Below are 13,532 nucleotides of genomic sequence, written 5' to 3' on the forward strand. Positions count from 1 at the left end.
CGGTGCTGGGAACCTTAGTTTGGTGAGGGGTAATCTACCATTCCCAGGTTTCTTTGTGGGGAAGAATGTGCTTTAAAGGTCTGGTTTGCATACAGCCATAGGCAACTATCTATGACCTTTAAAACAAAGGCATTGTGAGGTAAGACTCTGCTGACCCCCATTTTGCAGATGGGGAACTGAGAAACTTGCCCAAGGCCACAAACATGAGCAACAGGGTTCTTCCATATCCAAGCTGACCTTTGTCCATCCACCTCTATCATCCACCTTTTTGCAACACCCCCCAAAAAAACCCCAATCACTACCTATCCTGAAGCAGTTTAACAACACAGGAGAGAAGATCCTGAAATGTTAGGCAGTTTTGTCTCCCACCCAAAACTCATTGATCATTAAGCATCTACCTAGGTGACCCCTTTGTTCAGGTGTATACAACCTGAAAGGGGCAGGCATCGGAGAGTGGCAATGACACCTGAACACAACTAATTTGCAGGTGTGTCACCTGCCCTGCTTCTTTTGTGCACTAATCATTATGGGTTGCGGCACATTTGCCCGATGAGTAATATGAGTAATAAAAGCTATGTTGTTAGTGAAACAACATGGTACAGCCTCCAGAAGAGAGACATGGATCCTGGTTTGCTTTGAGAAATGTGACATTGCCAATATTGCTTGGGAAATCTTGCAAGCTGGTGGTGGGACTTCACAAGATCAGTTCTCCAAGCTCAAAACCCAGAGGCAAAAAAATCAGTGCCCAGGGCCAGGATGAAACCCTGGCAAGCTAGATCTGGTTCAGACATGCAGACGTGGTGTATGACCAAGTCAAGATTAAGCTAGTATTTGTTGCCAGGGGAAATCTTGGTGAATCAAAACCAAATAGCTTCTAAACCCCTTTGTCTGGCCTGTAACATATTCTTAGGCCATTCTCCCATCCCTGGGTGAAATAAAAGTTCCTAAGCCAAACTGGGGTCTGCAGGATGTAGGAGCCCCTTTTGGAGGCTACACAGATGCCTCCTTTAGAACACCTCATTTTGCACAGCTGGCTACAACACTCCGTTCTAAGTGATGTCTTTGCTGATGCTTCCCTTGTCTCCCCCCAGCAACAAGGTCCTTCAGCGTTCAAGTGGCTTAGACGAGACCGGGGAGGTTGTGTGGTACCTCGCCCTCTGCCTTCTCCTTTCCTGGCTGATTGTGGCAGTGGCCTTGTTTAAAGGAATCAAGTCTTCGGGAAAGGTAGGCTTAACCCAGACACGTTGGGCTACCAGCTGCAGTGCCAGCCTCCTTTGCGTGAGGAAAGGACATAATCAGTCCACCAGATCTGCTCTCCCTCTCTTTGATCAAGCCTGTACTCCAATGGGATGCAAACACATTGAAAGGAAAGCACTCAGATGAACTCCCTGTCTCAAACCCTGGAGAGCAACTGCTTGTCAAGTGTATACTGTACTGAAGTTGATGGACAAAGCAGTTTCCTAAGTCCAGCCCTTTATTTAGAGTGAGGCACTGTTTTCAAGGGGAGGGTCATAGGTCCATGGTAGAGGGTCTGCCTTGCATGCAGAAGGTTCTAGGTTCAATCCCCAATGTCAGGTAGGGCTGGGAGGGAACCCTTCCTGAAACCCTCGAGAGCTGTGACCATCAAAGAACTATAGAATTGTTGAATTGTAGAATTGGAAGGGACCCTAAGGGCCATCTAGTCAAAACCCCTGCAATGCTGGAATATGCAACTGTCCCATACGGGGACCGGACCTGCAATGTTGGCATCATCAGCATCATGCTCTAACCATCTGAGCTATCTAGATGTAGACGTTACTGAGTTAGGCAGACGAGTTGTCTGACTTGGTTTACAGCAGCTTCCTATGCAGCAGTGGTCAGGCCCACTCTAGAAAATCCAGAATAACTTTGGATAGTTCAAGCACCTTTGGGCACCAAAGCAAGAGTACCAGCAGCCACTGCCTAGACTTGTGCTCACAGATACATGAGCTTATGAGAGCCTCCATTTCTTTCCAGTCAGCCGCAATGGCATAATTGTCCCCTTGTTCCAATGTGGGATGTTCAGGCTTGTTTCATACCTATCTACAGAATAAAAATCCCCCTTGAGAAGAGGTTGTGCAACATAGCTCAGAACTCCCTTGAGTTGGAAGAGAGTTCGTCTTCACACCATGCATTTAAAGCACTTTAAACCTCCCTGGCTTCTTCCCTTAAAGAATCCTGGGAGCTGTAGTTTAAGGGTGCGGTGGCAATTTTCAGAGTGGTTTAACAGTCACTCCCTCTTCACAGGGAACTCTGGGAACTGTAGCTCTGTGGGGGCAATAAGGTGGGGGCAACAGTTCTCAGCACCCTTAACAGACTACAACTCCCAGAATTCTGTTTAAGTCAGTATCATGGTGTTTTAAATTCAGGGTGGCAAGAGAGAAAGATTTAGAGGGTTATCCATCTGCATATGGTTTCTGGCAAGTGGTGATGGTGAAGCAAATGAGAGGGCTTCTGTTTGTGAGAGCAGAACCAGCCTGGCTGGCTCAGTGATGACATCCTGAGAGTGCAATGATTATTCTAAGCACTGCTAAGCTCAGGGGCCGACTCCCTTTCCTTCTCCAGTCACTGAGAAGCATCGGCAGGGTGATTCCACTAAAATTAGCAGTTACCAATGTGACAGAGGAGTCTAGTTTGGCATGGCATTTGGGTTCTCCTAAGCAATTCTGCAGGGCCAGCATAGAAGGACAAGTTTGGCAGGAAGCTGTGGGTTGCTCTTATCTATGTTGCTCATCTGGAGGTGATCCCAAGGACAAGAATCATAGAATCATAGAATCATAGAGTTGGAAGAGACCACAAGGGCCATCGAGTCCAACCCCCTGCCAAGCAGGAAACAGAGCTGAGGCTCCTGTGGGGTATCACCTATGGGAGTGTCCTCACTCGTGCACACAGAGAACTCACACACTCATGCATTCCAGAGAACCTGCACGACTGCTCACAATTGCAGCAGAGGAGAGGGAGGCTGTTCCCCAGAAGGAAGTTTTGCAGTACCGGCAGAATTGAGGGAGGGGCCGTCACAAATGCAGATCAGCTGCTTTGCATGTAGATAGAAGGAGCAGCTTTTACAATTATAATTATTTTCAAGAAATATTTTCTATAGGCAATCATTGCACATATTATTTAACAACTGTATGTATGTATGTAATGCACAGTGCTTTATTTCTAGGGAAAATGGTGCCAGTATGCACCTTGCCCCCCCATCTCTCCCACCCTGCTGCTTTTTGCCTGTTCGCAACCCCCACCACCATGCTGGCCCCCACTTGCCCACCCACCCTCCCACTCCCTCCCCCCTCGCACCTTTGCCTCCTGCATCCTAGAAGTGCTTTGGCGCAATCCTTTTACAAACAGCAAAGTGCCTTCCAGAAACTTGCCTGAGAATCACAAAAGGATTGTGCCAAAGCGCCTCTGCCCTGGCACCACCTTTTACAATAATCAGGCACTTGGCGGTGATAAAAGGGTCACATGAATTTGTAGCATGGGGGCGGGGGGAGAGGTGGCAGTACAGCCTACTGGCGCATACCACCTTTTTAAAAAAAAATCACTGGTTTTATATTAAATAGCTCTGAGACACTATTTACTTACTTACGTACTTACTTACTTACTTACTTAATAGAATCATAGTATTGTAGAGTTGGAAGGGACCCCAAGGGTCATCTAGTCCACCCCCTGCAATGCATGCATCTCAGCTCAAGCATCCATGACAGGTGGCCACCCAACCTCTGCTTAAAAACCTCCAAGGAAGGAGAGTCCCCCACCTCTTGTGGGAATGTGTTCCACTGCCAAACAGCTCTTACTGTCAGAAAGTTTTTCCATATGTTTAGTCAGAGTCTCTTTTCTTGTAACTTGAAGCCATTGGTTTGAGTCCTACCCTCCAGAGCAGGAGAAAACAGGCATATTTCCTCCTCCATATGACAGCCCTTAAGGTACCGGTATTTGAAGATGGCTATCATATCTCCTCTCAGTCTCCTCTTTTCCAACATATTATAATATCCAACATAATGATATTATCATTATCATTATTGTATCATTGGGTGATTGATGGGTGGGCATCTCTGCCCATCTGTCAGAATGACCTGTGGGTGCTGAGGGACACAAGGCATCCATCTCATTGGCTGCAAGTGGCTCCCTGCTCCAGATCTAGTGAAATCCTCCATTTAAGACTCGGTCCCACCCTGACTCCACCTTCTACATCCTCCTCCCAAATCCAAAATCTTGATCATTCTTTCATTTCTTTTTTCGTCATCACAGATTGTTTACTTCACAGCAATCTTCCCCTACGTTGTCCTTGTGATATTGCTGGTCCGGGGTGCCACTCTAGACGGTGCTCTGGAGGGCATTGAGTTCTACATTGGAAAGCAGTCTAATTTCACCAAGCTCACAGAGGCAGAGGTGAGTATGTCCTGGCAGGTGGTGGAATTGGGCTGAGCACAGCTTCTGCCAGATATCAGATAACAGCACAGAAGGGCCACAGAAGGGTCAATGTTAGAGCACTGTCTGAGAATGTCCCCTGCCTGAAAACTTGGAAGGCTGCTGCCCGTCAGTGTAGAGTGACAATACTGAGCTAGATATGCCCAGGGGTCTGACTCTAGGGCTGGATCTACACTGATCAGGAGAACGCTATAAAAATGCTATAAAAATATTGCTCTCAGGGCAATTTCCCACTGGTGACAGATCGCAGCTCTACAGTGCCCTCACACTTTTATAACACATTTTTAACAGTATAACTCACCTGTGTAGATTAGTCCTAGCTGCTTATGTACCATTAAATCAGCTCTTTATCTTCAACCATGAGAAGCCTTACCTTTTAAGAGAAAGGTCATTGGTGCATGGTAGAACAAGTGCTTTGCATTTAGAAGGCCCCAGGTTCAATCCCCAACGGACTTCCCAGGGCTGGGGTGTCCTCTCCTTGAAACCTTGGGGAGTCATGACCTCTTAACATCTCCATAACTGGGCTAGATGGACCAATGGTCTGACATTATATAAAGGAGCTTCCTATGATGTTCCTAAGAAGGATCAAGTCCCTGTTATCCTCTTTCCACACTACTGATAACAGGCAAAGTGGGAATTCCTACATACCTCCCCTCTGCCCCCCCCCAAAGTATGAGTTCCAGTGTGGCATTAAAAACACATCATTTCCCAGTCTGAACATGGCAGGCATCATTGCAAAAACTTCCTGTTGTCTAACATTGCTAAATGAAGAGAGCAGGGACATTATATTTTAAAAAATAAATATGAGCAGAATCAGGCCACACACCTAAACTTCCCCTTGTTCCTCAGAGATGTTTCCTCCACTTTCAGAAGAGGATGTTGGACTAGATGGGCCCCCTTGGGCCTGACCCAGCGATCTCTTGTGTTTTTATGTTGGCTACCCCAGCCTATACCTGTGTACAACAGCCTTTGCGACACACATGCCTATTACATTGCAGGGATTGTGATGCAATAATATCTATATTGTCCATCCCCACCTCCATCTGTCTTTTTCAAGGTCTGGAAAGATGCTGCCACGCAGATTTTTTTCTCTCTGTCTGTTGCGTGGGGAGGGTTGGTCGCCCTCTCCTCATACAACAAATTCAACAACAACTGCTATTCGGATGCCATTTTTGTCTGCGTGATAAACTGCCTCACAAGCGTCTTTGCTGGTTTTGCGATTTTCTCCATCTTGGGGCACATGGCACACGAGGCAGGCAAGAAAGTCTCAGAAGTCGTCGATTCAGGTAGACTGGAGAAATACTGTTTAGATCCATCTGTGGCTGGGTACTTTTAAGGGACATTTAAAGCATGCGACACTTCCCTCCGCCCGCCCCCAGAATCCTGGAAACTGCAGTTTGTTAAGGGTGCAGGGCATTGCAGCTCTGTTCTCAAGATTCTCTGTGCTTTAATGTATGATGTGTTCATAGTTCATGCCTGGGTGAAGATACACCAAAATGCATTTGTCCTGCAGTGGCTCCTTGACAAGGAGGACTATAAGTAATAAGTAGACGTAAGGGTGGGAGGCTCAACACAGCTGTCCTCCTGTAGCTCAAAATCTTCTTTTTTAATCCAAATTAAAGCAATACTTTTATTTGCTCAACCAAAGTGCTGGCCTAATTGCTACTGGCTGCCAATTAATTAGCAGTTAACAGCCAAGTTACAGGTGCTGGCTTAAGTGTATAAAGCCCTGTGTGGCTTGTGACCAGGAAACCTGAAAGATTATCTCACCCCAATCAGTTACTATGCTCTGCACGTGAAGGCCTCCTTATCTGGAGATTTCTTCCACACAACAAAGAAATCAGGTCTTTTGTGTTGTGGTACCTATCCTATGTAACTCCCTCCCATTAAATATTAGACAGATACTTCCTCTGATGTTTTTTCCAGTGCCAACTGAACACCTTCCTCTTTTAAACGGAGATTTTTCCCAGTCTGTGTTTGTACTGGAATTATTAAGTTAGTGGTTTGCTGCCCTCGGTTATTTGGGGAAAGGATGAATCGGGCCTAATTTTAAGAATCAAATGATTTAATGATAAATAAAATATCACAATGATAGTGTGCCAACTTTGGGGTTCTCCGTGGCTTTTCATCACGCTAGATACTAAGCAGTAAAGGTTGGGTGGAGGAAAGGCTGGCTGTTGTTGAAGCCATGGACCCTGTGTGTATCTGCCTGCAGTCCTGACCTAGAATGTGGGGAGAGAAAATGGACATTCAAATGTGGCGCTCTTGGGTGTTATAGAGCAGCAGTGGGCTGTGGCAAGCATCCCCTACTTGTGTGTAGGGGTGGGGGAGAAATTCTATGCAGTTTGCATTTAAAGTTGGATCTATCAAGTTTGCACTTTCGAGAAGTATATGAGAAGCAGAGCACAGCCAGCCAGCCATCAAAATTTGCACTTCTCCAAAATTGGCAATGCAGCTCTCCTACCAACCAATGTTTACAAAAATGCTTATTTCAGAGAAAAGCATGCCTAAAAAATGAAAGCATTCGTGGAAATGACATACAAAAATGCATTCCATTAGGTATTTATTTGTTTGTTTCCTGCCCTCCCCAGAACTGGGAAGTGACTTGCAGAAATGTTTGCAGTCAAAATAATATACAAAAAAATGTGTTGATTAGGAACACACACACAAAAAAAATGATGAAACACTGGCACATTTTCAAGCCTTTGTACACCAAGAAAGTACACCAATTGCTTCAAGAATGTAGAGAATCTAAGACAGAAAAAGCAAACAAGCTGGGAGAAGCAAAATAAAAAAGATCCTTCCATTAATTCTCCTGAGCTTTCTTAGAACTGTGACAAATTGGATCCTAGCCTTACCATGAGGCAGAGAGAGAGCTGAGGGTACAGAAGGATGGGGAGCGAGCACAGGTTTGTGTGCCCTGTGCCCTGCCCCACCAGGGGTTTTTAACCTGTGTGTCATGGCACTCTGGGGCGCCTTGAAGGATAGTCAGGGGTGCCGCGGGCAACCCTGGCTTCTGTCCCTCTTTACTTCCCTCCCTCCTCTGATGCTCTCTCTCAAGCCTGCCAAAGGCTTGCCGAGCTGTTTGTTGCAGCAGCCCTGGCTATAAGCACTCCACCAGGGAGGGTGGCAAATGGTGTCTCTGGGACTGGACATGGGGTGCCGGTTGCCAGGAGCTCAGGCAGCCTCGGAGTAAGCAAGCAAGTGGGCGAGGGAGCCCAGACAGCCAGCCCAGCAGCCCTTGCTGTTGGGAAATGGAGAGACAAATGGGAGGCTGGGCAGGCAGACAGCCATTACACTGGCCTTTCTTGTGCTCACTGTGTGCAAGGCCTGCCTGGGAGCTGAGTGCCCTGTGCTAAAGTGGAGCCCTTCCGCCATGCAGGCCTCGCAGCACCTGCTGCCGCCACTGCTGCCTCTCAAGGTAAAGTGCTGGCCTCATGTTCACCTTTGGTCAGTCTCCAATGGGCCACAAAGGCTAGGAATGTCTTCTTCCCAGGCCCCTGTGGGGCCGTGTGAGGAGGCACCTCTCTTTGCGGGGCGTGGGGGGGTGGGGGGGTGGGGGCAGCTGCCCAGAGGAGAGGCGGCTGAGGGAGCACTCCACCAAATGTTCTTCTGTGCCAGCCCAGCTGCTCTGATGCAGCAAGGCTCTGCTGGTGATCTTACAGCAGCCTTGCCAAAACTGGTGCCCTCCGACCACTGGGCAGCACAGCTGGAGGGTACTTGGTCATCTGCAGCCAGAGCCTGCTGGGGCACCTACTTTTGCTGTAACAGGCTGTGGGCGTCCGGGGGTTGTGCTGCTCTTGGGATATGTGTTGGTAGGAAAGTTGGAGCATTTCATTGAAACCGGAAGCAGAAAAAAATCCCATCAATTCATATATTCCAAGGCCAGAAACAGAAATCCCACGAGCAAATATGAGCGGCATTCGCTATCATTGTGAGGGGTTTTTAGTCCATAAGCATTGAATAAATATGCTGTTTTCCTCCACTGAAATCAAATGCATGATTATGTAATTAATTGCATTAGTTTTGGCCATGGCAAATAGCAAGACGAACAAGGTAGATTTTAGCAGATGCAGAATTGCAGCAGAATGAACGGAATGAGAGCTGACTTTGATGAAACTAGGCTGGAGATTGCAGCCTCCCTGCTGCTCTTCCTTGATCCACAGCATCAGAGGCCTCCATTGAGACACTGCAAGAAACCACTTCCTGTTGCCTTCTCATCCCACAATTGTTTCTCTTCTGCTACAGGCTTTGATCTGGCGTTTGTTGCCTATCCGGAGGCCCTTTCGAAGCTCCCCGTCGCCCCCCTCTGGTCTTTCTTGTTCTTCTTCATGCTCCTGCTCCTGGGGCTCGATTCCCAGTTTGCTACTGTAGGTGAGTCATGCTACAAAACAAGCTGTTCCTATCTCAGGCACTCTTCCCTGTGACCTTCATGCTAATCTCCAGCCTTGATTCGCGCAGCTGGTTTCCTGATGCAAAGATGAAAGCTAAGCTGGCTGGGGGGGGGGGGGGGGCTCCGCCAAGGACTGGCTCCTTTTTTGTTTAAGTTTATAATTTTATTCTAGCAAGATTCCAGCCCCAGGCCTCAGACAAACTCTGCACAAGCCTGTTCATAGGTGTTCATTTATGTATTGCTTTTAAACCTAGTATGATGGGGAAATAGCAATAAAATCAACAGACTTTATAAACAAATAGACATGATAAAATTAGCAAGCAATATATACAACAAAATTCCATGTCTGGGTAGCCTGGCCTGAACAGAAAAGTCATATGCTTAGGATTGCACTCTTTAGTTAATAATTTATTAACATTTCAAACCTCCTCAAATGAACCCTTGATTAATCAGCCAGCAGAGATTGTAGTAAATTTTATTTCATCAGGTTGCCACTCTGAACTGTCTTCCTAGGATTACAGTCCCTTAAACTCTGCAAACCCTTCTGCAGAAATGAATTATTTGCAATGCATGTTAGATTGGCAAACTTCTGAACATTTAAAGCACATGGCTTCCCCCAAAGAACCCTGGGAACTGTAGTTCTAGGAATCCAGTTCCTCATACCCTTGAGAAACAACAGTTTCCATTATTCTTTGGTGGGGAAGTTGCACACTTTAAATGTATAGTGTGTATAGTGCAGCTTGAAATGATAAAATAAATCAGTAGTACTAATGCTCACCATGCCCACCTTATCCTGCAGAGACTCTTACAACCACCATCCAAGATGTTTACCCCAAACTTATGAAGAAAATGAGGATCCCAGTGACCTTGGGCCTGTGCACCGTGCTATTCCTGCTTGGGCTTGTCTGTGTTACGCAGGTAGGAGGGAGCAAAGCCTCCATGGGCCCACCTTCTCCCTTGAGGCATGGGACCCCAGGAGGATAGAATTTGTGAATCTCTCATCTCAGGGACAAAGGGGGGTGGGAATCACTATAGCCTTTTCCAGATGACTGTCCTATTGAGCATGCAGCCTGGTTTGTGTGCATGAAGCTTACACACTGGTCAGACTGTGGCTCCATCTCCACTATGCATTTAAAGAACTGTGATAGTGCTTTAAACAGTGGTGGTGCTGAGAGTTGTTAAGAGAACCCCTATACCCTCCTCAAAACTATAACTCCCCGAGTGGTTTAGCACACTCGTTCCCTCTACCCAGGGAGCTTTGGGAGATGTCGCTCTGTGGGGAGAATAAGGATCTCCTTAACAACACTCAGCACCCATGGCAAACTACACTTCTAAGGATTCTTTAGAGAAAGTCATGAGTGTTTGAAGTGGTGTGATACTGCTTTGAATCATGGCCCAGCTGATGCCCTATTCCCATCATTATTGAGTGATCATCCTGTTTGGCTGTGCATGTTCCTGCTAATGATCTGTGCATCCTGCACTTCTCAGTGCAATTCCTGTCACTTCCCTAGCTGCAAAAAGTCTTTTTTAAAGGGAGAATAAGGATAAGAGGGTTTGTTGTGCAAGGGCAAGAGAGTGCCCTTTTAACCATGTGAGCCTATATTTCTGAGATGTGATTCAGTCTCTCCTGGAAGTAGTGACACTCAGAAGAAGGAATGGGGGAGAAATTACGGTAATTTGAAGTTTGGGTTTAAAGATAAACCCACTGGATTTCCAAAACAGTATACAAACTGAAACACACCCATGCTCCCAAATTCATCTTCCTCCGAAATTTGCAATGCAGTTCTCCAGCCAAGTACTGGGTACAAAAATTGCATCCAATTTAAATGCATATGCTGTTGAAAATAACACGAAAATGCATTACAGTGGAGGAAACGGCTTTGCAAAAATGTGTATATTAGGCAAAACTGCATACAATAAACGTGTATATTAGGAAAAAATCACACTAAAATGCTGATAAATTTTCATGAAGATTTAAATGAGAAATTGCTGCATTTTGTTAATGCTGCAAAAATGTGAACTGAACTTAAGAACTTGAGAAACAGAGGAAACAAAAATTGACAGACTTGTCCATCCCTAATCTAGAGACACTTGAAAGAGATCTGTGTGGAATGGAACTAACTTTTCTGATGCCTTTCATCCTGTTTCTGCAGGCAGGGATCTACTGGGTCAACCTGGTGGACCATTTCTGTGCTGGCTGGGGGATCCTTTTTGCAGCTGTCCTGGAGCTGGTGGGGATCTGCTGGATTTATGGTAAATGATGAATGCTGTCTCACCCAGCCCCTAATAAAACACTAACCTCACCAAAAACTCCCCAGTTCCAAAGCAGCAACAGCAACTTCATGGTTAGGAAGGCTTCATCAACCTCAGTGGTGGAGCTTCTTGCTCTGGCACGGGGAGGGGGCAGAGAGCAGGTGGGGGCAGACTGGCGTGTGTCCTGGGGGTGGTGCGCTGCCCGCAGGGGCGTGACGTGCATCCTGGGGGCATCAGTGGTGGAGCTTCTCGCTCTGGCACGGGGAGGGGGCCGAGAGCAGGTGGGGGCAGACTGGCGTGTGTCCTGGGGGTGATGCGCTGCCCGCAGGGGCGTGACGTGCATCCTGGGGGCATCAGTGGTGGAGCTTCTCGCTCTGGCACGGGGAGGGGGCCGAGAGCAGGTGGGGGCAGACTGGCGTGTGTCCTGGGGGTGGTGCGCTGCCCGCAGGGGCGTGACGTTCATCCTGGGGGCATCAGTGGTGGAGCTTCTTCCTCTGGCATGGGGGGGGCAGAGAGCAGGTGGGGGCAGACTGGTGTGTGTCCTGGGGGTGGTGCGCTGCCCGCAGGGGCATGATGTGCATCCTGGGGGCATCAGTGGTGGAGCTTCTTCCTCTGGCAGGGGGGGGGCGAGAGCAGGTGGGGGCAGACTGGCGTGTGTCCTGGGGGTGGTGCGCTGCCCGCAGGGGCGTGACGTTCATCCTGGGGGCATCAGTGGTGGAGCTTCTTCCTCTGGCATGGGGGGGGCAGAGAGCAGGTGGGGGCAGACTGGTGTGTGTCCTGGGGGTGGTGCGCTGCCCGCAGGGGCATGATGTGCATCCTGGGGGCATCAGTGGTGGAGCTTCTTCCTCTGGCGGGGGGGGGCGAGAGCAGGTGGGGGCAGACTGGCGTGTGTCCTGGGGGTGGTGCGCTGCCCGCAGGGGCGTGACGTTCATCCTGGGGGCATCAGTGGTGGAGCTTCTTCCTCTGGCATGGGGGGGGGCAGAGAGCAGGTGGGGGCAGACTGGTGTGTGTCCTGGGGGTGGTGCGCTGCCCGCAGGGGCGTGACGTGCATCCTGGGGGCATCAGTGGTGGAGCTTCTCGCTCTGGCACGGGGAGGGGGCCGAGAGCAGGTGGGGGCAGACTGGCGTGTGTCCTGGGGGTGGTGCGCTGCCCGCAGGGGCGTGACGTTCATCCTGGGGGCATCAGTGGTGGAGCTTCTTCCTCTGGCATGGGGGGGGCAGAGAGCAGGTGGGGGCAGACTGGTGTGTGTCCTGGGGGTGGTGCGCTGCCCGCAGGGGCATGATGTGCATCCTGGGGGCATCAGTGGTGGAGCTTCTTCCTCTGGCAGGGGGGGGGGCGAGAGCAGGTGGGGGCAGACTGGCGTGTGTACTGGGGGTGGTGCGCTGCCCGCAGGGGCGTGACGTGCATCCTGGGAGCATCAGTGGTGGAGCTTCTTGCTCTGGCACGGGGGGCAGAGAGCAGGAGAGCAGGTGGGGGCAGACTGGCGTGTGTCCTGGGAGTGGTGCGCTGCCCGCAGGGGCGTGACGTGCATCCTGGGGACATGGTGCACCACCTGAGGGGGCGTGGCACCCAATGGGGGGGGCAGCTGCCATGGCACCCCACCAGGATCGTGGTGCCGGGGGCAGTGCGCTCCCCCCACCCCCCTCTTCCTCTGTCAGTGATCAACATTTAACATCTAACTTAAATTTTGATAATTCAGTCTCCCAAATGCATTGCTTTATATGCTACCTCGCCCTGGTCAAATGGCTAGACCCAGTGACACCCATAATTGTAAGATTGAATTAGCAGCTTTGTTTGTTTGTTTGTTTGTTTGTTTGTTTGTTGCTTTTATATCCCTTTTTTTTCCTCCAAGGAGCTCAAGGTGGTGTACATGGTTCCGTCATGAAATTCTACTCAATATTGATCCAGAGCAGAACTCCAAAGTATAGTTAGCAGAATAAAAACTTCAACACATTGCAGGATTTCCCCCAAAATAGACCAGAGGCAATTATATTTTATCCAGAAGATAAAATTTTACTGCTACTGAAGGCAAATGAGCATAACCATTAAAAATCCAATATATTCAGGATTGGCACTGTCCATAAGAAATCCAGTTGCAGCAGACTTAACTTAAACTTACAATAACTTATAATAAGACTAAACCTTAATACTAAGCACACTATGTACAAAACATCACACCAGAAGGAAAAGAGATAAAAAGAGACAGTTAAACCCAGGCTCCTTCTGGCTGATTATCATAGTCAGCACAACCTTGACAGAAAGAGATAAGAGAACCGGTTTAAGCCAGCTGTACTCAGCGCTCTGAGGGTATAACCCAAACATCAGGAACCTTCAGCTTGTTTATTTCACACAGAAAGAACCCCTTGTCATCTAATCCCTACAACAACTCTATGAGGTAGACTAGGCTGAGAGGCAGCAACTGGTCCCCAAGGTCACCCAG

The 13,532-nt window shown here is 48.5% G+C and overlaps 1 protein-coding gene across 2 annotated transcripts in view; it reads left to right on the forward strand.

The window, feature by feature from the left end:
• Positions 1-13,532, forward strand: part of SLC6A14 (solute carrier family 6 member 14) — a 54,132-nt gene that overhangs the window by 35,840 nt on the left and 4,760 nt on the right. For both annotated transcript variants that reach the window (XM_079962792.1, XM_079962793.1), the window contains exons 6-11: positions 1,092-1,224; positions 4,267-4,407; positions 5,504-5,732; positions 8,695-8,820; positions 9,639-9,757; positions 10,993-11,092. In XM_079962792.1, the coding sequence (XP_079818918.1) occupies positions 1,092-1,224; positions 4,267-4,407; positions 5,504-5,732; positions 8,695-8,820; positions 9,639-9,757; positions 10,993-11,092 (848 nt within the window). The remainder of the gene's footprint in view (positions 1-1,091; positions 1,225-4,266; positions 4,408-5,503; positions 5,733-8,694; positions 8,821-9,638; positions 9,758-10,992; positions 11,093-13,532) is intronic.

This window comes from Podarcis cretensis (assembly GCF_951804945.1).
Source record: "Podarcis cretensis genome assembly, chromosome: Z".
NCBI lineage: Eukaryota > Metazoa > Chordata > Lepidosauria > Squamata > Lacertidae > Podarcis > Podarcis cretensis.